The sequence below is a fragment of the Myotis brandtii genome, unplaced genomic scaffold, assembly GCF_000412655.1.
Source record: "Myotis brandtii unplaced genomic scaffold, ASM41265v1 scaffold125, whole genome shotgun sequence".
In the NCBI taxonomy this organism is placed as follows: Eukaryota; Metazoa; Chordata; class Mammalia; order Chiroptera; family Vespertilionidae; genus Myotis; species Myotis brandtii.
Genome location: NW_005354385.1, coordinates 9,677,456 through 9,699,199, shown reverse-complemented (window position 1 = coordinate 9,699,199; position 21,744 = coordinate 9,677,456). Strand labels below are relative to the sequence as shown.

Genomic DNA, 21,744 nt, shown 5'->3' with positions numbered 1-21,744 from the left:
GGCTGGGCTCTTTCAAATTAGCATTAAATCTCATCCAAAACACTTCCTACTAGTCACCCAAATATGTTCCCTAGGTTCTGAGTTCCCTGTATTAAATGCTGTTTTCATTCACTGGATGCCCACTGCCTACAGAGTTCAAAATAAACTCTTTATAGTGTGGCATGGCTGACCCTCAATAATCCGGGTCCTGTTTGCTATTCCCACCTCTCCACCCCCTCTGCTCAAGATCTATCTATAACTGCTTCTATGTTCCCTGTGCCTGCTTGCCTCTGGCCACAATGTTCCTTTCCACATTCTCTCCAATGACTCCACCTGGCTGTCCTATTCATTCAGCAAAGTATTACATACTTAGGAAGCTTTTCTAGGTGTGTGCCTCTCACAGAACTCCCACCGTTACTGAAAGTCATTGGTCTGCTTTATGACTCAAATAACTTTTTGAGGAAAGGTAACATTATATTAGTCTGTGCATCTCCAAGACAGATCACATGAACTGTATGCACGGTGCTAATATATGGTACTGAAGAGATAAACAAATAAATAAAATTGCTAGTTATATTTTTTTGAAAACTAAGAATATTATCCCATCTAGAAAGATATGAAACTACAAATTAATTCATCTTGCTATGCAAAGTGTTGCTTCCTTTATAATCATTCCAAATTTTCCAAGACTAATACATAAAGGTCAATCTTGAAGAAGAATTGAGTACAGAGCTATAGAAAATAAACCCTTAGAAAGTACTAACATTCGTATTTAGAGTCTGCACAATCGAGGCAATATATAACCTATGCCTAGACCCCTAGTAGGCACACTTCAACGCAGAAGTAATGCATGTCAATGTTTAGTCAACTTCCTCCCAAGAATCATACAACAGGAAATTCAGCAGTGTTTACATCCCGGGACTTTTCACAAGCTTTGGGAGGGTAGATTTAACAAAACCAACACCGGGGTTAAGATCCACACCTGAGTTCCTGCTGACAGAATCAGCCTCATTAATGGACTAAAAGACTGGAAGGTGAAACACAGGCCGGGAGAGAAGCCCTGTAGTTTGCGGAGCAGCAACTTCAGCAAAAATATGAAACTAAAATGCAATTCCTGCTTTCAAACCATTCTCCAACCTTCCTTCAGATCTCACACCTCCTGAGCTGATGGGGAAAAATAAGACTGCTCAGCCTTTCCCTACTCCCTTTTCAGAGATTAAGCCAATCTATGCAGGCAGAGACCATCAGGATCTAGCCAAGGGCTCCTCAATGCTACAATGGCTGCTGCTTCTTCAACCCTGGGAAACATCCCTTCCAGTAGAGGCAGAGGATCCATTTAAAGATCAGAGGTGGCAATCCCCGCCCCCCGACCCCACCCCTAGGCTGACTGTAGGTGTCCCGCACTGAAGGAGCTGCTCTAGCACACAGACTCCAAACTGACACAAGATGCTACAGCTCCTTCTCATCATGAGCATGGAAAACTTTATGGCAACTTGCTTTAATGTGGGTCTGTCCAATACTAGAAAAGGCATGATTTGTATATCAAATACAGGTGGTAGAGTGGAAATCAGAGATTGTTTTCCCCAAGCTGTCTATTACTCACTAGCCTTGTTTTGTTGGTTATGCTCAACTAGTAACTGCTGTTGCAGCCAGCAGAATCCTATATAATAAAGATGTAATATGCAAATGGTTGTTATGACAAGAAGCGAAATGACCAACCGCGTAAGGACTGGATCACAGATCAGCAGGAGGGTGGGGCAGCGGGTGGAGAGCTACTGGCGCATAGATTCATGCTTAGGGCTACTAGTAATAAGAGAGTTGATAGGGTCAGGCCCTCTGGTGTCTCTAGAATTTCAAGTTCAGTATCTGTGGAAAATGGCTAAAATGCCAAAATTCGAAGAGAATTAAGAAAGGAAAATAGTCTGCAGTTTGTAGCTCAAATAATACATGAATTGAGGGAAGGGTACTTACTCCAAATCTGATCTAGAGGAGCAGAGGCAGAGGAGGGGGAAGTTCGGTCATAGACAACCACCCAGCACACAGAAGGCCCTCAACAACACTTAGAGGCAGTCAAGGGCTTGCAGAATAGAGATACTTACTAGTAATAACCAATAGGGGAGAAGCTAAGTTTCAGACAAATGTTGTCTAATTCAAATGTATGGGGTGAGTTACTTCTATTCAGATTTGAGGTGGGGTGGGGAAAAGAGATGGTCAGATGTAACAAATTTAAAAAATTAATCTTTAGTGGATGAGGTATTTAATTGTTTCTAGGTATTTATATACTTCAAATATTTAAAATTGTATGTTTGTTTCATTATGTTTATGTTAATCATGTTTATGCTTACCTTCTTTTAAATAGGGTTTTTTGCTACCTAAATAAAAAAATATATATACTTGAATGGAGAAATACGTTTTTCTCTCTATTCATACTTAGGATCATGAAGGTGATTCATAAGGATCATGAAAACACCAGTTTTACCCAAAAATGTGAAAAAGAAATGTACAAGTAGAAGACAGAGGAAAAATGTAAAAATATATATTAATCTTACTTTACACAATACTTTTTTCTTGTTACTAGCATATACTGTTGTGTGTGTGTGTTTAATGCTGCTTGAAGAGACAACTGCTAAAAAAGAAAATCTGAATTTATTTCATTCCCTTAAGGGGGTGATAGTGAATTTATCCAATTTGTAAATCCTTGTAATGATCATGTATTTGTACCCCTTCTTCTACCAAAACAGCTTGAGGTAGCTACTGAGGCAAAGGCGTTGCACAGAGAAAATTATCGAAAGAGAAAGAGCAGCCTTGGGAGCCTCGTCTCAGCGCGCTTTCAGCCAGGCTTTGTCCTCTGTGAGGGGAAGTGATACTGCATGAATCGCACGTCCATTCACTGCTGCATCCATCAGGTTAAAGTTAGAAGGATCTACAACTCCTGGGAATATGGAGCTTCTGGTTTACCGAGAGCCTTTGATGCTACCTATCCCTAGTTAATTCGGAGTAATATATTAATCATTACTGACATAAAGTACAAGTTATTTGATTTTGCTCTTAATCTGATGGTTGTTCATCTAATTCTTGTGTGTGTGTTTTTTTATCATGTTCTGCTCAAAAGACGTGTTCGTCTTAATAGGTAGCAAATTACAGGTTGGTAACAGTGTTCCCAGAATGCAAGAATACCTATTTGGTTTTGGATAGTAAAGGAGCAGCAGCTACATAAGTTGTGTGGGAAGTCAGTTAGGATGTGTTTTTAATAGGCAGAACTGAGTTGTTGTTTTTTAAAGTAGGTGTTGTGTGGTTCACGTTTTCTGTGAGCAGATATGATGGTCTAAGCCAGTGGTCGGCAAACTGCGGCTCGCGAGCCACATGCAGCTCTTTGGCCCCTTGAGCGTGGCTCTTCCACAAAATACCAACTTCTGCGCCTGGGCCACGAATGGGCAATTGCACTGTACATGCGTGCCTGCACGTGGTATTTTGTGGAAGAGCCACACTCAAGGGGCCAAAGAGCCGCATGTGGCTCGCGAGCCGCGGTTTGCCGACCACTGGTCTAAGCAGTGTTTTATTAATATGAAGTGTGATATGAGTAAGTATTAATAGTCATAATGAAACCAGTTTGAAATTCACAGTCTAAAATAGTGGCCTATTTGGTTCCAGAGAACAGAAGCTACCAAGGTGTTAGGTCTATTTATAAGAACCATGAACCAATAACTTTTTTTCACTGTTTTTCCATGTAACATTACCAAGGTTTGGTTGTAGAATAGATATTGAAACTACAGTGTGGTGCTTTTTTTATCAAAGAGATGTTTGTATTACTACTATTTCCTATGAGGTGAGACACCAGCCTGGAATTCCATACCACTAAGAAAGCTGCTGTGTGGTGTATACAAAACTCCAAATGGATTTGACGACTGTTGTTGTTTTTCTCTGTTTCTTCCTTTTCAAAAAATTTTATCTGAGCACAGACTCTCAATACCTCAAAAGAATGTTAGAAAACACACTAGAGTGGATAAGATCAGTGGGCACCTGGAGAGTCTGCCAACAGATACATGAGGCATTATATTGTCACTTAATCAAGTAGCAAGAGAATCGGTTCCTAAAGAAAGCCTTCTAGCTTTTTATTTCCTATTTCCCACATTCCAGTGGCAAATATTTCCCACTCCCTTCTTTTCCAAATGTGACCCATGGGATCAAATTTCCAAAGGAAAGCTACTTTGAGACAAACACTTAAGCTTCAGTGTGCAGCACATTTAAATATGGCTTATAGTTCTTGGGCATGTGTTTTCCTAATGTCTCTAAAACAAAAGCTTAAAATCCCTCAACGTCTTAAACTTTGACTGTTAGCTATAATTAATTAGTTTCATGTCTAATATGTTTAAATGTACCATTAATATAAAAATAAAATTTTACTAAGTATATAACTGTATGCATTAATGTAAAACAGACCCATCTTTTTTAAAAATCATTATAATTAACATGAGCATTTAGTTTGACTAAGCAGATTGCCGTTCAACACAAGCAGATGATATGAACTAGGTTTCAGCAAATTTAAACAAATCAGAGCATGTTTTATATAATGATAAAATTATGGATTTACAACTCACAGCCTAATTTTAAAGTCTATATAATAAAAGTAGTGGCCCTAGCCAGTTTGGCTCAGTGGATAGAGCATCAGCCTGCGGACTGAAAGGTCCTGGGTTCAATTCCGGTCAAGGGCACATGCCTGGGTTGCAGGCTCGAACCCCAGTAGCGTGCGTGCAGGAGGCAGCTGATCAATGATTCTCCATCATCATTAATATTTCTATCCCTCTCTCCCTATTTCTCTAAAATCAATAACAATATGTTTTAAAATAAACAAATAAAAATAAATAAATGTAGTGGATGTGCCATTGTTTTGTAGTGTCCAAAGAAAGAAAGATTGTATTTTCATTTATAAGAAGAAAAATAACTTGAAAATATGGTTTATTGATGGCTAAGGCTGTACTAATGGATATATATTGATCAGAGCAGTTAACAGCAATAAAATTTAATCCTGTAGAATTTGGGTCTTGTATGCTTTTTAAATTCACCTTTTTAAAACTTGTAGTTCCTTATACTACTATGGAATAAAATACCCACCATTAGCTGGGGGGGGGTGGGGGGGAACCAAGGCACTAATATTATCTAAGAAATGGTAAAGGGAGCAAACATAATTATACATATAATATACAGATATGCATACACATACATACATACAATGAAAAGATATACCAAAATTCTTAAAAAACAAAAACCTTGTATTTAAGAAGAAGGGAATACAGTAGAGGGCATAGGGAGAGAAGCTAGCCTTATTTGAATAGTGTTTATATTTATTTTTACCTTGAAACTCTGTACTTTACATAATTATTATGCAAGAGCACAGCTTAAAAAAAATAAATTCCTGCCTGACCAGCATGGCTCAGTGGTTGAGCATCAAGCTACGAACCAGGAGGTCTCGGTTCGATTCCCAGTCAGGGCACATGCAGGGGTTGTGGGCTCGATCCCATGTGGGGCATGCAGGAGGCAGCCAATCAATGATTCTGTCTCATCATTGATGTTTCTCTCTCTCTCTCTCTCTCTCTCTCTCTCTCTCTCTCTCCCTTTCTCTCTGAAATTAAAAAAAAAGTAAAAAATAAATAAATTCTTAATGATCTAGAGCAAAATTAAGCTGATTTATTATAATGAGTTAGTGACATAAAAACACTAATAGAACTATGTCAAGTAGCTTTAAAATACAGTAATCTGTCTACATATCCTCATTGGCAGGCATATACTCTAAGAACAACAACAAAAATCTTAAACTGCTTTCAGTAATTTTTTTAGAGATATGGCTGATGAGGTTAAATAAAAGACATCTACTCCTGAATTTAAAGTGGAATTATGTCTACGAATTCATCATGTTTTCTTTTACTTTTTTTTTTTATCCTCACCCGAGGATATGTACTAGAAAGAGAAAGAGCGAAAGAAGAAAGAAGCATCACTGTGAGAGAGAAACATCAATCAGGTGCCCTGACTGGGATTGAATCCAAAACATAGGTATGTGCTCTGACCAGGAATCAGCCCAGTACCTTTTTTTAGCGTAGGGAGCAATGCTCCAACCAACTGAGCCGCCCACCCAGGACATGTTTTTCTTCTTTAAACAAAACATTTTTCTTATTTTTTTCCACTCTAAGGCCTAGAAATAATGACCAATGAGTAGCAATGAACATCCATAGCAAAGAGACTATGGTCTCTGATCAGCATCTCCCACAGGAAGGAATCACAGCTGCTGAAGAAACGGTTGCATCTAAGTCTAGGGCAGGAAAGTTTCAAGAAGAGCCTGAATATAACTTGTGATACCAGATAACACAGAAGTCATCATCCACTACTGACAGCGTATTAAAAGGGCCAACCTGCGGAGGTGCCCAGAGGCCAGAGATAGGACAGTTTGAACATCAATACGTAAGGAATTGACACACATCAAATATGTTTGATATCATGAGTTTAGTTGGTAGTCAAAAAAAAAATTCTCATAACATTTGGAGAATACTGGAACGCCAACTCTTTATTTTTAAAAACTAGCAATTAATGGGAAAACTCAAGCCTTTATTCAGACATGTTATACAAAAATGTAACAAGGTAGGCAAAGAATTGATGCAGGAACATTATAAGAAATCCAACATATAAATAAAGAAGGAAAGAGAGTTAGGAAAATACCATGTTGTAGCCTCTTAACCTCTAATGAAATACTATTAATTGATCTAGGCAATGATTATAATGACTGAATTTTTTTTTATAAAAGGAAGATAAAAAGTCACACCACTACCTATAAAGTGTTTTTGATAAAACAATTTGAGATCCAGCCTCCTTGTAGCTAGCCACCAAAGATGTCCCAATAAACTGTGCCTCCTATTTTCTTGCTTTTATATTGTCCTACCCCTTAAACCTAGACTGCCCCTTTCATTCATTTTAATTAACAGAATGTGGTAGAAGTGATACTGTAACTTCCAAGGTCAGCAGAAGACTTGCAGTTAAGCCTTGGTCTCTTGGTACACTCATCGGGGTAAGCCAGCTACGACATAAAGTCTGACTACGTACAAGTCCAGCCTGGCCATGTAGAAAAGCCCCAGTGAGACAGATGCGGAGCTAACCCCAAGCTGTTCCAGCCTTCTCAGCCCAGGAGCTAGACATTTAAGAACAACTCCGGCCTCAGCTGCCAGCTTACTGCAACCATAGAGGGATCCGAGTGAGAAACCCAGCCGAGCCCATCCATCCTCAGAACTCAGAGAGTTCACTGGTGTTTGAAGCCACTAAGTTTGGGTGACTTAGCAACAGCAGATTAATGGAACCGGCTTAACTACCAATGACCAAGAAATATAGGGAACTGGTAAATAAAACCATAAGGAAACAAAGGAAGTCATGGAAAACCTATTAGGTAAAAAGAATGAATTGACATATATGAATCTTAAATAAGATTTTGTTTGTTTTATAGGTTGATTTTTAGTTTATTTTAGTCTGGAGCTGATTAAGGTAAGACTACAGGGGACATATGTACATGGCCTCATATTAAGAAATTATTGTCAAACATCTTAGGTATGGTTGTATTTTTAAAGAACAAATGTCCTTTAAAGATATAAAGTAAAATATTCATGGATAAAATATCTGGGAACAGTAGGAAGTAGCTAGGAGTACAGATGAAGGTAAGCCATGAGATTTTGTGTTGAAATGGGAAGTTCATTTTATTAATCTCATTACATTTGCAGTTTTTTGTTAAAGTACATGACAGACTTCAAGAAGCCATGATGTTATAATCCATACTTTGTAAAAACTCTTTTTTTCTGGCCAAGAAAAAAATCACTTTTACATCCCCACATGTCCAAAATACTGATCCAAATATTCAGCTATGATACCCTTCTCCTTTAAAACAGGGATCATAATATCCCATTCCAGCACACATACTGAGCAGGGTCAACTAACATAATTTATGGAGGAAAAAATGTTTTGAAAACTACACTCTGCTCTACAAATGTGAAACATTGTTGGTAGTGGGGACCACGTGTTTGGCATAAGATTTGGCATCCATGCAGTGAACTCTCTCAGAATTCAAAAACTCAGAACTCTGTCCTTACTGCATTTGGCCCTAATGCCAGGCACAATGTCTGAAAAATAGTAGGAGCTCCATAAATATATATTTTGGATGAGTGAGTAAACTGGGGAGAAGGGGTGATACAAGAGCAATTGCCTTTGATCCTACATCTTTTCAAAAAGGGTCAACTAGCAACAGTGAGAAGTAGATAACTAACATAAATACACCAGAACTACATGCTCAAACAACTTCTATGCATAAAAACCCTACTATTGGTGAATTTAACACTGTTTTTTAAGCCTTTATATACAGAGCATAATATGGATGACTACTATCTCAGTATCCTATACCTGATCAAATCTACCTTTTAGTGCTTTTCATTTTCTTTAATAAAACTAATTATAAGAGAATGAAAGCCTGGTATTTAATACATACTAGTCAAATGAGCAATAAACAATTGTAAACTTTCCTAGGGGCTATTTTGCTCTGTCTCATCCTCAGGAAGCTAAAGCATATGTTAGATGTTAGCCTGGGTGGACACAAATGTGTCCTATTTATTCAAGGTTTCCTTTGAAGCCACAATTTATAAGTTTTGTTTCTTAGGGGTACATGTCAAACTTCATTTAGCATTAGTTGGTACCCAGATAGATTGAATAGCAAAAAGGCAACATTCGGGGGCAAAAAGAAAAAAATATGCCTGCTATATGAGCAATAATGTCAGTTTCATTTATGTAACTCACAGAAAACAAGAGAAGAAATACAATGGAAAACTGATAGTAGGAACTCAAGATAAAAATTATACATTTAATGTATGTGCAGATAGGCAAGGAGAACTATTAAAACAAATGTGTTTTAAATTAGTGTCTAAGAGGTGGAAAAATTTTTAAATAAGTTCTTTTAGAATGTTTGTTTTCTAACTCTTAAATTTCAAAAATTATATATTTACGTGGAACATGTTTATCTGCACAACATGTTCCTTTTTCCTAAGAATGTTTTACAAACTTAACTGGGGAAAGCTGCAAATTTTAAATTTATAAAGGGACATTAGTGGAACTGATGCTTCCCTTTGGAACATTTTCATGAAAAGAAGAATTTGATATACTGTAGATTACCCATGAAGTTGACCCCACTAAAACAATTAATATTTGAATAATGTTCTATAATGTTATTTTACACTTATTAACTCATCTAAACCTCAAAACACCCTATGAGTTAGGTATTATAAAAACCTATAGTAATAAATGTATAATGTGGGGCTGAAAACTCAATAAAGTTTGTAAACCTACGGTATCTATTTCCATATTATTGTTTCAACTTCACTACAATACTATGGAAAGCAATTCTTAAGTATGACTGTGATACTTACAATTGTGAGACAAGTTATTGTGGCATTTTCAACATTCTTTTTCTCTAAGACTCATCTGTTTTGTTCACTTCAGCTTCATTCATTCACTTTCAATGCTGTGTTTTACTCCACTATAGGTTATTTATTCATTTGTCTCTTGGTAGATGTTTTCATTATTCCTCTTTTGAAATTATACCCAGTGCTACAATGAACTTTTCTGTACTTATCTCCTGGTGGACACTTTGTAAGCTTTTCTGGGGCATAAACTTAGGAGAATTACTGAATCACAAGGTATAATATGCATGCTCAACTTTACTACGAGGGTCTAATTGTTTTCCAAAGTGTTCATATCAACTTATATAACTGATCACATTATACTTTTACAAAGTTTAAAAATAAAACTAAACAACAGACTATTTTTAAATATTTACATAATATAAAAAAGAAGACTGTGTGTATATGTGTGTGTGTGTGTGTGTTATAGTTTTTTGTATGTATCAATATCTATGAAATTGTAAACCTCAGTATGTACAATAATAAGGATCTGAAAAGGAGCCTGGAAAACTGTTGGCAAATAGAACTTTACATTTTAAAATAAATTTATTATATCTTTACTTTAAGATGGAAATAAAAACAATAAATAGGTCTTAATCTATCATGTCAAATTTGGATAATTTTGAGGTTCCCAAGATAGTAAACCCTCTTAGTCAATAGATTTTGGGTTTGTTTTTTCCTAGACCCCTCCATCAAAGTTCCTAGAAATTGAACCTTGAGAAATAAAGGAAGGGATTTGGTAATGTTTACTCTTCTAGAGGAATTTTTCCTCTCACTGAATACATCTATCTTGATAATAGTAAAATAAGTCAGTTACCAAAACATAACATGATGACAAATTTACCAACCCAGTGGTTCAAAAAAGAAAAATTAAGTCGAGCGTTACAAAATTATAGCAAATGTCAACATATAACCTCAACATGGATGTTTACTTATAAATACATATCTGTATTATTGTGTGTGTGTATATATGTATATATACACATATATACTACTGTATTTATATATTATAGACATTTGAACCATATATAACAGGTTTTATATTTATTTTATTTATATATATATATATTATTTCAGAGAGGAAGGGAGAGGAAAAGAGAGATAGAAACATAAATGATGAGAATCATTGATCGGCTACCCCCTGCACACCCTCTACTGGGGATTGGGCCACAACCCCGGCATGTGCCCTGACCAGGAATCAAACCAGGACCTCCTGAACTACTCAGTCACGCAGGCCAGGCTATAAAAGGACATTTATATGGAATTTGATAGAAATAGATCTAAGTAGGGATTGTAATATTGATAGAAGTAGATCTAGGTAGGAATTCTAATATCTTCTTCCTACAAGCAGTGGATGGTTTTGTGCACCCATGAGGCTCACTCATACCACGTTAGAGGTCATGATACACTTATAAGAACTGCAATAAGAAGCAGGTAACTAAACTTGCATAATAGCACTGCTATTTTGTTTGTAAATCCTCATCATTCAGTTACTTTTTCAACCTATTTCTATTCCTCTGAAGAAATTGATGTGTCTGTCATATGCAAAGTAGATAACATCCAATTAGTTCAACAATGCTGTTTGCATATAATGTAAATGAGGATTAAAGGCACCATCTTTGGATTTGACTTAAGTTCCAGGATTTTAACAACAAAAAACAAACAAACAGTAAGACCAAAAAATATCACCTTTCTGTTATTGGGTAATTGATTTTTTTAAGCTTTCAAAGCAGATAAAATCAACACCTTAAAAGACTTGTCTTTAGCCCAGGCTTTCTTTATTGGAGTGTACAATTGCAGGTGCATGCCTAGAGGAGCAATAGTTTGTTCCTAACAAAAGAGTCTGGATGCCACAATACGCCTCTTGCCAGAGGCATCGTTCCCCAAAGCACAGAGCTAACTGCATCTCCTGCTGTACCTGTAACAATTTAATTGTATGAGTCAGCCTAGTCAAGCATCTCCAGCCCATGACTGGAAGACATGAAATTCATTGTCATTATTGTCCCTGTCATTTTGGATCATTATATCCTGCTGCAGAATTTTCCTCACTCCAGTGCATTCCTACCTCCAGGAGCCAGGGATTATAGCTGAGGTTGGGGCGGGGGCAGGACCATGAACTACATTTACCTCAGGGGAGCCAGAGATTAAATTAGCTTTGCTCTCTCGCCAGCGGAATTCATCTATTAGTATGCTGTGAGTTTTACGTTGGAATAAAAATGAATATTCTAACAAAACCTGGGTTGTAATTCCCCCTTTGAAACACGGATATAACTAATTTTTATTTACATTAGGAAAGCTAATGTAATTTCTTGTAGGTTGCTGTTTTCATATGTGCACGAGGAATACTTGAGGGCATTATCAGGGAGGAAATAACAGACAACTCTCTGTGTCCATGACTGGACTCGCAAAAGAAAGAATTTAAAGCTGTAATTTTGTTCTCCAGTTGTATCTTAGAGAAGCTTAATGGAGGAATTTAATGGTTTTAAATATTTAATGATTTTTAGTTATATCTCACTTTTTGTGCACTGAATCGGATGACTGCAGTCCAAGAGGAATGGCATCAAAGATCTCCTCTGGGAACAGGAAGATAGAAGTTGACAGAGGAAGACAAAATAAGGTCCAGAGGAGACTTGCTTCCTCTCCACAGCTGGTTCACTTAATCTCACAGCCGGACAAGCCACCCAAGCCTGTCAGGCCTTCAACACTTCTCGCTGACTTGGGAGAGTTGGATCAGTCACACACTCTCTATCTGGTGAACCCCTGACCAGTGGTCATGGCCATGGTCGGGGTCAGCTGATGGCGCTCTGGTAGGAGATGGCAAGGAGCAGATAGGAAACACTCGGACATGTCTCAGTCAGAAAACCAGTAAGCTGACTGTATGTTTTCTCTAGCAGAATATAAAAAGAAAATATAAGCTTGTATGTCACTTCCTAGTCCAACTTTCATTTCATATGGATTTTACTGAGAAATCTGACATTTACTTTGTCTGCACTGAAAAAAAAAAAGGAAAAGGTAGCTATTCCTCTATATGTGTGAGTTTGTTTTCAGCAGTTAACAACAAAACATGGCAATGGATCATGCCTTTGCTGAGCACAGCCACTATAATTACTACATTTTAAAAAATATGGAATTACTTTTATGACCCTTTGGACTTGTGTGGAGGGAATATATTTTGCCTTAATCATATGCAATGGCCATCTCTATTTATTTAGGATGAAATGTCCTTATGAGTAATTAAGAAAAATTTTTTTACCTTTGTACATTTCATACTTTAGAGGGAACATCTTCAGCTAGCTCAACATCTCAGTATGGAAGGAACCTTAGACTGTCTCAGCCATCAGTCCAAGTGAATGGCAATGTTTTCTAGTCCATCTCACTATATTTCCACACGCCTACATTTCACTTTTCATTGGTGCTGATGTAACTGTCTAATGCAGTGATGGCGAACCTACTACACGTGTGTCAGAGGTGACACGCGAACTCATTTTTTGGTTGATTTTTCTTTGTTAAATGGCATTTAAATATATAAAATAAATATCAAAAATATGTCTTTGTTTTACTATGGTTGCAAATATCAAAAAATTTCTATATGTGACACGGCACCAGAGTTAAGTTAGGGTTTTTCAAAATGATGACACGCCGAGCTCAAACGGTTCGCCATCACTGGTCTAATGTATCACTAATAAGAGGTTTTTGTTCACAAAACTTCTGGTAGCATTTAAAAGTTCTTTCAATTACTTGTACCACTTTTTTTTTTATCATAATCAAGATTTTCCCCAAGATGAGAGGTATAAATATTACTTCTGTTCACTTTAAAATGGTAATTTTGTTATGTGAATTTCACCTCAATAAAATATTTTTTAAATTAAAAAAAGGTTATTTCAAGAAGCTCAAATACATTTGAAACCATCTGGGTGACTGTTACTACAGTCTCATAATGGTTAGTTACGGAGAATATTTTTTTTTCTTGTTAAGAAAGGTTTATGTTATACAGTGCAATTTTAGACCTTGTTTGCAAAAGTAAATGTTCAGGAAGTTATTTTCCTCTGAAATACTTTGGTAACAGGATGCGGATGTTATTTTTTGATCAAGGGGTAAGGCATTCCTTCCTTTCTCTGAGTATATATTTACGGCATTTAATTCCCTTACCTATATGCTCCCTTTTGTATCTATTTCCATGTTGCTATTTAATTTGCTCATCACCACTTTAGGTAAAACAGGAGTTGTCCTATCTGTGAGCACAGCTGGGAAACCACAGAACTACACTTTGGTTCACATTCTCGTTTTAACTTACCTCAAGAGTGACACAGTTGGGCCTGTATCATTTCTGAACAAGGATTAAAAGAAAATTATTTCAAAGGACTAGAATATAATTATTTTTACCCTTTCTATTCAAGACTTTAATATTTTAAAATAAATTTTCAAATGTCAACATGGAATTATTTTCATAATGATCTTTAAATTTTTCGGTAATCTTTGCTAAACTCAATTTTGCAACCTATAACAAGCTGTAAAAGCCAATTCTGAATTAAAGAAATTCTTGATCCCCTTGATTCTAATAGGGCCATGTGTTCGTTTGTTTTTTGCGTGAGTGACATAGATTTCCCTTTAAGAATTTATAATTCATTCGCCTGGCCAGTGTGGCTCAATTGTTGAACCCATGGACCAGGAAGGAGGTCACGTTTCAATTCCCAGTCCTGGCACATGCCTAGGTTTCGGGCTCAATCCTTCGGGGGGACAGGGACTGCAGGAGGCAACCAACAATGATCCTCTGATGTTTCTATCTCTCTCTCCTTCTTTCTGAAATCAATAAAAACATTTAAAAAAAAAGAATTTATAATTCATAACAATATTAAAGCCAACATAAGACAAGATGCCACAAAATCAGATATGATATCCACTAAGAATCTTCTTAAGGAGATTCAGATATGCACACATTAAAAACAAAACCAAGCAAACAGTAAAAGTAGTTAGCATCCTCACATGAACAAGTCCAGAGGGACTGTGCAGGAGGGATTAGCAGTAAGAGGCAAAGAATACAACACTTCCACGTCAGGATGAGTAGAATGCCTTCTTACTCCTCCTGGACCAAACCCTCTTCAATGTAATCACCCAGTAAACTACAGTGGACTAGCATTAGGGTCCGATGCTGAGAAAGCAAATTCACAGTTAAGGTTGTCCTTAACATACAGGTTCTATCAAGGGTACCAAAAGTGTAGATAAGTGCCCCCTGCCCTCCGTCATGTTCAGATACTGATGGGCACTGTGAATTTTCTAGCTTTTAATGTTTGTCTAGGACCCTTAACATTTCCCTAATGTTGCTCCTAGGACATTTTCTTGAGTTTGTCCCCATTGCACATACACTTTTTGTATTCCCACATGAAAGCCTAACAGACAGCTAAGTAGATTCAGAAACCTAACACTTGGGGGAGGTAGGATGGTCTTGAGGATATACTATAATATGAAGTAATATAAATATCAAAGCCTCCTAAATATATATATTTCACACTAAGAATTTAGATACCTAACATGAAATACAAACATCACATAAGGGAGATTTTAAAAAACTCACTGAGCTATAGAACCTATCGTGTCACAAAATTTCTAAGACTTTTTGAACATATACAATATCTATATCCAGTTATTTCCTTGTAAATAAACATCTTTGGACTATTTGCTAATTCCACACACCCTTTAAAACTATAAAAATTTTCACAAATGGCTTTTCCTGTTTTACTTTATGCTGTATTGTGGTCCATCTGGAAATATAAGTGGTGATTTCCTTCAAATAAAAGTATACAAAATTATATTGCTCACACACAAAATGAACATTGAACACATGGCAAATGGATACTAAATAATGTCACTATTAGAAAACATCCAACAACGATAAAATAAGCAATAAAAGCAGAGGGGTTGGTTTAATAAATGCAATGTTCATCCACCTTCATCATAAATTATATGTTCAAGAATGGTGTCCTGTGCAAGCTACAAACTTGTCCATTTCAGCCCAGGGGGCATTTTTCTCTGGGTTTCTAACCCCTTGAAAATAGAGGTTTCATCTAGAAAACCTAACAGATCTTCAGCTCCTTTCAACATTGTAATATATTCATTACATGTAATATAGTCACTGGCAAACATATAACCAATTAAATGACATGAAGGTAGGGTCCAAATTCATAATGAGGGAAAATGGACCAAACCAACCATAAGATAAAAAGTAGAAACCCAAGCAGAAAAGAAATATGCAAAATTACACATATGAAAAGCAAAACACAATGCGGAGGTTTTTAGCTAGTATTGGAGAAAATGGTGAGTGGGTGTGTCTATTTGTGTGTTGTGTAAGATTCACATTAAAATTAAGAATGCAAAACTATCTCATTAACAATATACTGTAAGGGTCATGAGTGAGAGTAAAGTATCTTGTAAAACAAAACTAAAGAAACACATACCATCATAGTAGACAATTGCTCCTACCAGCCTGTCCTTCTGAAGCATTGGGAAATGCTCCAGGGCTCTCGATTTGCTGAGGATGTAACTGCTTTTCAGGCAGTTACTTCCTGCCACCAGGTCGTACATTTTGATTCCTACCCAGTAGTAAGGTAACTGCCACCACCTACAGCATAAACAGGGGGAAAGGTTTCTTTAGAGACAGTGTATCACATTACAGAATGTCGCTTTAAGTTCTTAGATACGTTTTATTTAAGAAAAGCAAAATATGGCTAGAAGTGTACTGTGAAAGAAACAGAACCGCACCGCTGTTGTTGACAAAAGCCGAGCTGAACTATGTAAGTGAATGAATCCGTGAGCCTTCCAATGAATCACCTGGAAGACAATGGTTCTTGACCTCGCTGCATTTTAGAATTCTCTGGAGAGCATCAAAAATAAATACAGATGCCTAGGCTTCACATGTCTAGAGATTGATTTAGCTAAACTAGGAAGGGGCCTGGGGGACGCTAATGGATCCCCAGGGTGGGGAATCACTGGCTTAAGGTGTCCTAAGCAATCTATGACAAAATATGGACAATTGTAAATTCTGTTTCTAGGTCCCCCACAACACTCATGGCTAACAAAGTTAGAGAATCCACTTCTTCATATTACCTGTACTCTAATTTAAGGCAACTTCATGAATAGCTTTAACACTATCAGGAAAATGGGTTTTATAATTTATAATCTGACACTTTTTAAAAAAATGTTTTGTTTATTGATTTCAGAGAGGAAGGGAGAGGAAAAGACAGAAACATCAATGATGAGAGAGAATCATTGATAGGCTGCCTCCTGCACGCCCCACAGTGGGGATTGAGCCTGCAACCCGGGCATGTGCCCTGACCAGGAGTTGAAACAAGACCTCCTGGTGCAGAGGTCGATGCTCAGGCACTGAGCCATGCCTGCCAGCAGTATCTGACACTTCCAAACAAAGTTTGGGTTAATGCACATATTGAAAATGACCCAGAATGATTTAGGTTTGGAGTTGGTACATACTAGGCTCATATTTTGCAGCAGGATACTTTGGGGCTCTGCATTTTAGTCTTCAAATGGGCCTCTTACGTTCCTCAAAGCAAATCTATATCCTGCCAGAAACTGCCGTGAGAAATTACTAATTATAAATACAGAACACATCTCCCTTTGCCTTCAAGATGTAGCCTTTGGAGGTTGGTCAGTAAGGAGTGATTTAGGAAAAGCCACACTTTTAAATACAACAAAGGAAAGTATTTGAGCATGATTAAAGATTGCAACTAATTAAAACCACATTAAGAAATACAAACTGAGGGAATATTTCCATTAAAACTGTGTTGTTCTCTATTAACCTCAGATAAGCAAATGTGTATAGATGCTACCAAAATGCTTACTTGTAAACTGGAAGCATTATAGGCAACGGAGCTGATAAATGGGGAGCAATTTCTAGTAGGTTGGCGCGCTCGTGAAGGGCTTCTTTTACCATCCTATACTGAAAAGCAAAACAGAGAAAATTAGTTTGGCAGTAACAGATCATAATATTTTCAAATGGCAAATAGACACCCCGCCAACTGATTGATACACAGAAACCTCTCTACCTCTGAGCGAGGGTAGCTCCCTCCTAATCAGATTTCTAATAATACATCATGCTGTCAACCGGGGAGATTTTTTAGAAACCTTAACTGTATTTGCATAGGAGAAAAACATGCTGTCAGAGCTCCCAGGTGTAAGATATTTTCCTGACTGGAGTTACAAGATTATTATAACAATTTATCTTGCATTCTCTATATTGTCCCTTTTCTCAGTCCCCTGTCATATTTCCCCGTGTAAGAGACAACAGATTGTTCAAATGCATGCTACACATCCCCTTCTGGCCTCCACTACCCCAAGCAGAGATGATGCTTAGGAGTTGCACAGTATTTTATAGATTATTACAAAAAAACTTATCTCTTAACTCCTTTGGTCCTTAGAATACGCCTCTGAAGAACCAGCATTACAAGTATGATACTAATTTTACAAATGAGAATACCGAGGCTCCTAAAAATTGAGTAAGTAAACTGGAACACATGCCAAGCCATCTGATTCTAAACCCTATGCTCTTTTCCTTGCAGCCATCACGATGTCGCAGAGACACCTAAGAAAAGGGACAGATTCACAAGTGACAATGTCAAGTTAGTGCTGCTGTGTTTTTCCCGTACGGAAGACAGATACCGAGTTCAGCGTTTTTTTTTTTAGCCCTCTGGGAAATGTCATCTTCCACACTGCCTTGGCAGTTTTCAAGTGGTGGCAGACTGGACACAATAATGTGTGACATAAGAAAAGCATGACTCAGATCATCTTTCCTTCAGAATATGTCAGCGACAAGATTAACGTATGGCTGCAGCACAGTAATACAGAGTAATACTTCCCCTGTATTACTCTGGGGAAGTAGCAATTTGGTGGCTATTCGCAAACAAAAACAAAAAAAGAAAGAAGAAAAAAAAAACAACCACCGTTGTTAAAAGGCAACACCTCCAAAAGTGATTTTGTAAATCTGCTACTTTGACATGCCAGTGTAGAAAAAGCCCCCGATCGCCCATAAACATAATACCACAGGAAAGAGCCGGCACACCTCTCCTGAAAGATATTCCAGCAGACTACACTACATAGGTATTTCCAACAGGAAGAAATGTTAGGAGCCATTAAAAAAAAAACTGATTTAATTGGGTAGAAAAAAGCATAGTCGCAATTTTTGTTTAACAACCAGCATACACAATTACCTGCTCAATATCCAACTTCATGATAGCCTTCTGAAGATATCTCACACCACCATGGATCAATTTAGTGCTTCTGCTGCTGGTCCCCGATGAGAAATCATCTCTTTCTACAAGGGCTGTTTTTAGTCCTGTGTAACCAGAAAACCAAATTAACTTCTTAAATTACACAATTTGTATGTAATTCATTAAAGGCGCTTCTCCAGGGTAGAGACAATCACAAGAAAAATTACTCTGAACATGGATAAATTTGTATTCCAAGTGCAGTACACTGTCTATATTATAATGAAGAGATTTTAGTCTCTTCCTGGGGGAAAAGTCAAAGCAGAACTAGAAGCATATTAAACGGTGAATGAATCACAACTAGGAAATATTACAGTACAATTTCATGGCAGTAACAAACTCTGGTGCTTTTAGAGGGTCCAAAGAGAGCCTGCACCCATCTTTACCCAGGAGGCTAACTCAGTCATTTTCACAAGTCCTTCTGGAACTCCCATTCATCCCTCACTACAGGAGTCCAGACATGTTCCAGCCCCACATCTCCAATCTACTCTAATGCATCATCAATGAGTCTAGACTAGCCCTCGTATGTGCTGGCTCCTATTTCTAGAATGGTGTCTTAGAGGTTATAAAATGGGAAAAGAGATCAAAGCTATCACAACAGAAGAAGAAGAAAATTAACCCCTGATTTTGAGGAGTTCCTGGTCTCATGTAAGACATCCAAGCATAATATTGTGGACTTACAAAGAAAAATACAAGCCGGAACAAATGAACCCAAGGAAGGACAATATTCTTGGTAAAGGTGAGGCTGGGCAAAGAACGGTCAGTTCCAGAAGCCGTCCCCCTCCCCGCCCCCTTTCTGTGAGGGCTGCAACCAATCTCTTAGAGATTAAATTAGTTTGGTTTGGTTTGGTTTTCTTGCAGAGACACCCCTATCTCTCCAGGATTGGGTAGGAGCAGCAGCACTGTGAGGCCCATACGATAGTTAGAGATGAAATTCAAAACTTCAAAAGGCCCAAAGTATATATCAACACCCAGCCATGAGGAATTTTCATGGCCTGGCATACTCTTGGGGATGAGAGAATGTCATGGAATCCAATTACAATGAGAATATGTAACTGGAGCAGTTTGGGCTCACAAAGCTCATATAAGAGAACTTGTGCGTGTATTCAATTCAGAGCCATTCATTACATTTAATACCAAAGGGTCGTTTTTATAACTTTTAACAGTTTAAATATCGTACCCAAATGTCATCATAAAATCAGGCCAATTCCCTTGACTCAAAAGGACAAAATATTTGGAAGCCGTGGAGAGGAAAGAAGAGAACTTTGATTCCAAGGGCAAAAAGTGCTAATGCTCTAACTAAGGAGCTAAATAACACAGAAATTACAGGTATCATAGACCCAGGTCCCTCTTTTAAGCATTTATGCCAGAGAAAGATCTGTGAAATTCTCAAGTATGAATACCCTATCAGAGTTTAGTAAATGTAGTACTGGGTGTATTATAAAAAAATAAAAAATAAACTATATCAAATTAGTACTTAAGAATATTGAGAGCTTAGTGCCAACTTAGAGCTAAGGGATGATGCCAGAAATGAATTAGGCATGGACTGAGGCGTCAAGTAGCTCCCAGGCCAAAGAGAGGCGCAGAAAGTGCCTCCGGATTTCATAGGTACCACATTTGAAAATACAGAGGACTCTTACCTTACTCTGGCTTAGCAGGTAAATTCAGGACATAAGCCTCAGAGTAGTGTAATCAAGATTACATTTATATTCTCTTACAAATGCACTGTCTTGGTGAGCTATATCACCTTGCCTTAGTAAGTCCAACACAGAGTTTTTCCAGCTCTAAAAGAGACTGTTTCTCTTCAGTTGTGATCGGGGGGGGGGGAGGGGTGGGGTGGGGGGGTGAGGAGATGTGACTTTAAAATGACATTTAAGAGCCAGATTGTATAACATATACCTCTCTTTCAACCTCGGAACCACAGTCTTGGCACCGACACGCCCGTACCATGAGAGGCAGGGACATAAGACTGAGAACGGTCAAGCAGCCTCCAAGCCAGCCCCTGGCTCCCCACGTGGGCCTGCCCAAAGGCATCCTGCTGGCTGTGGTAGAGGGCATCTTAGTGCCCCATAATGCCCACTTTCTAGTGTCTAATCCCCCACCCTGGTGTGTGGGCTGGACCTCATGCCTTGCTTCTAATGAGTGGGGCACAGCAAGAACGATGGCACGTGACTTCTGTGTTAAGTTACAAAAGACTGACTTTCCTTGTCCTTTTTATTTGCTCAGAAGAAGCAAGCTCCCATGTTGAGTCAAGGAACCGCAGGACGCCCCAGTCAGCAGGTCATGAGGAATGGAGGCCTCGGGCCAACAACCTGTGAGGCCCTGGTCCTGCCAACAAGCATGTGACTTGCTCGGAAGCACTGCATCCTGTGAGAGGCTCCGAGCCAGAGGCAGGCCAGGGCACACGCAGATGCCTGGCCCCCTGAAACTGGGATAATAAATGTGGTTTCAAGCCACTGCATTTTAGGGTAGTTTATTGATGGCGCAATTCCCTCTAAGAACAAGAACGACAGCCAAGGCAGGAGTTTTTAAATACCTAGGATGGGTGGAGAGGTAAAAGGCCTATCACAAATAAAGACATAATAGCATCATAAATGTTCTAGTTCATCTCAGCAGTGATAGAGCTTATTGATTTCCATAAAGAAGTAACGTCTGAAAAGAAAAGAAAGAAACAAAAACTATTTCTCATAAAATCTTGAACTAGTTGAATGAATTACCTAAATGGAGGGAGGCCAGCCCTTCATTGCCAGCCATGTGGGGAGGCATTCTCTCTGCTCTGAAGGAAGGCCTTTGTGAGCTCCTCAAATACAGCCAGGAGTAAAGGCTTTCGTCTACTTTGGGGCAGGATCCTCTCCTGTGGGCCACTGTCTCACAAGTGAAGTAATACCCAGTCTCCTCAAAAGGAAATGCCTCTGAGAACATGGCTTAAAGGCATGGATCAGTTTGAGAAGCAAATGCTTCCTTCGAAAGTACAAGATCTGGCATCAGCCCAGCTGGTGTGGCTCAATGGTTGAGCA

At 38.1% G+C, this 21,744-nt stretch overlaps 1 protein-coding gene across 4 annotated transcripts in view; it reads right to left on the bottom strand.

Annotated features, from left to right (window-relative positions):
- The window catches only part of GPD2 (glycerol-3-phosphate dehydrogenase 2 (mitochondrial)), a 115,248-nt gene that overhangs the window by 46,403 nt on the left and 47,101 nt on the right, over positions 1-21,744 (bottom strand). For all 4 annotated transcript variants that reach the window (XM_014534071.1, XM_014534072.1, XM_014534074.1 and 1 more), the window contains 3 exons: positions 18,671-18,795; positions 17,306-17,403; positions 15,908-16,071 (listed from right to left, as the gene is read on the bottom strand). In XM_014534071.1, the coding sequence (XP_014389557.1) occupies positions 15,908-16,071; positions 17,306-17,403; positions 18,671-18,795 (387 nt within the window). The remainder of the gene's footprint in view (positions 1-15,907; positions 16,072-17,305; positions 17,404-18,670; positions 18,796-21,744) is intronic.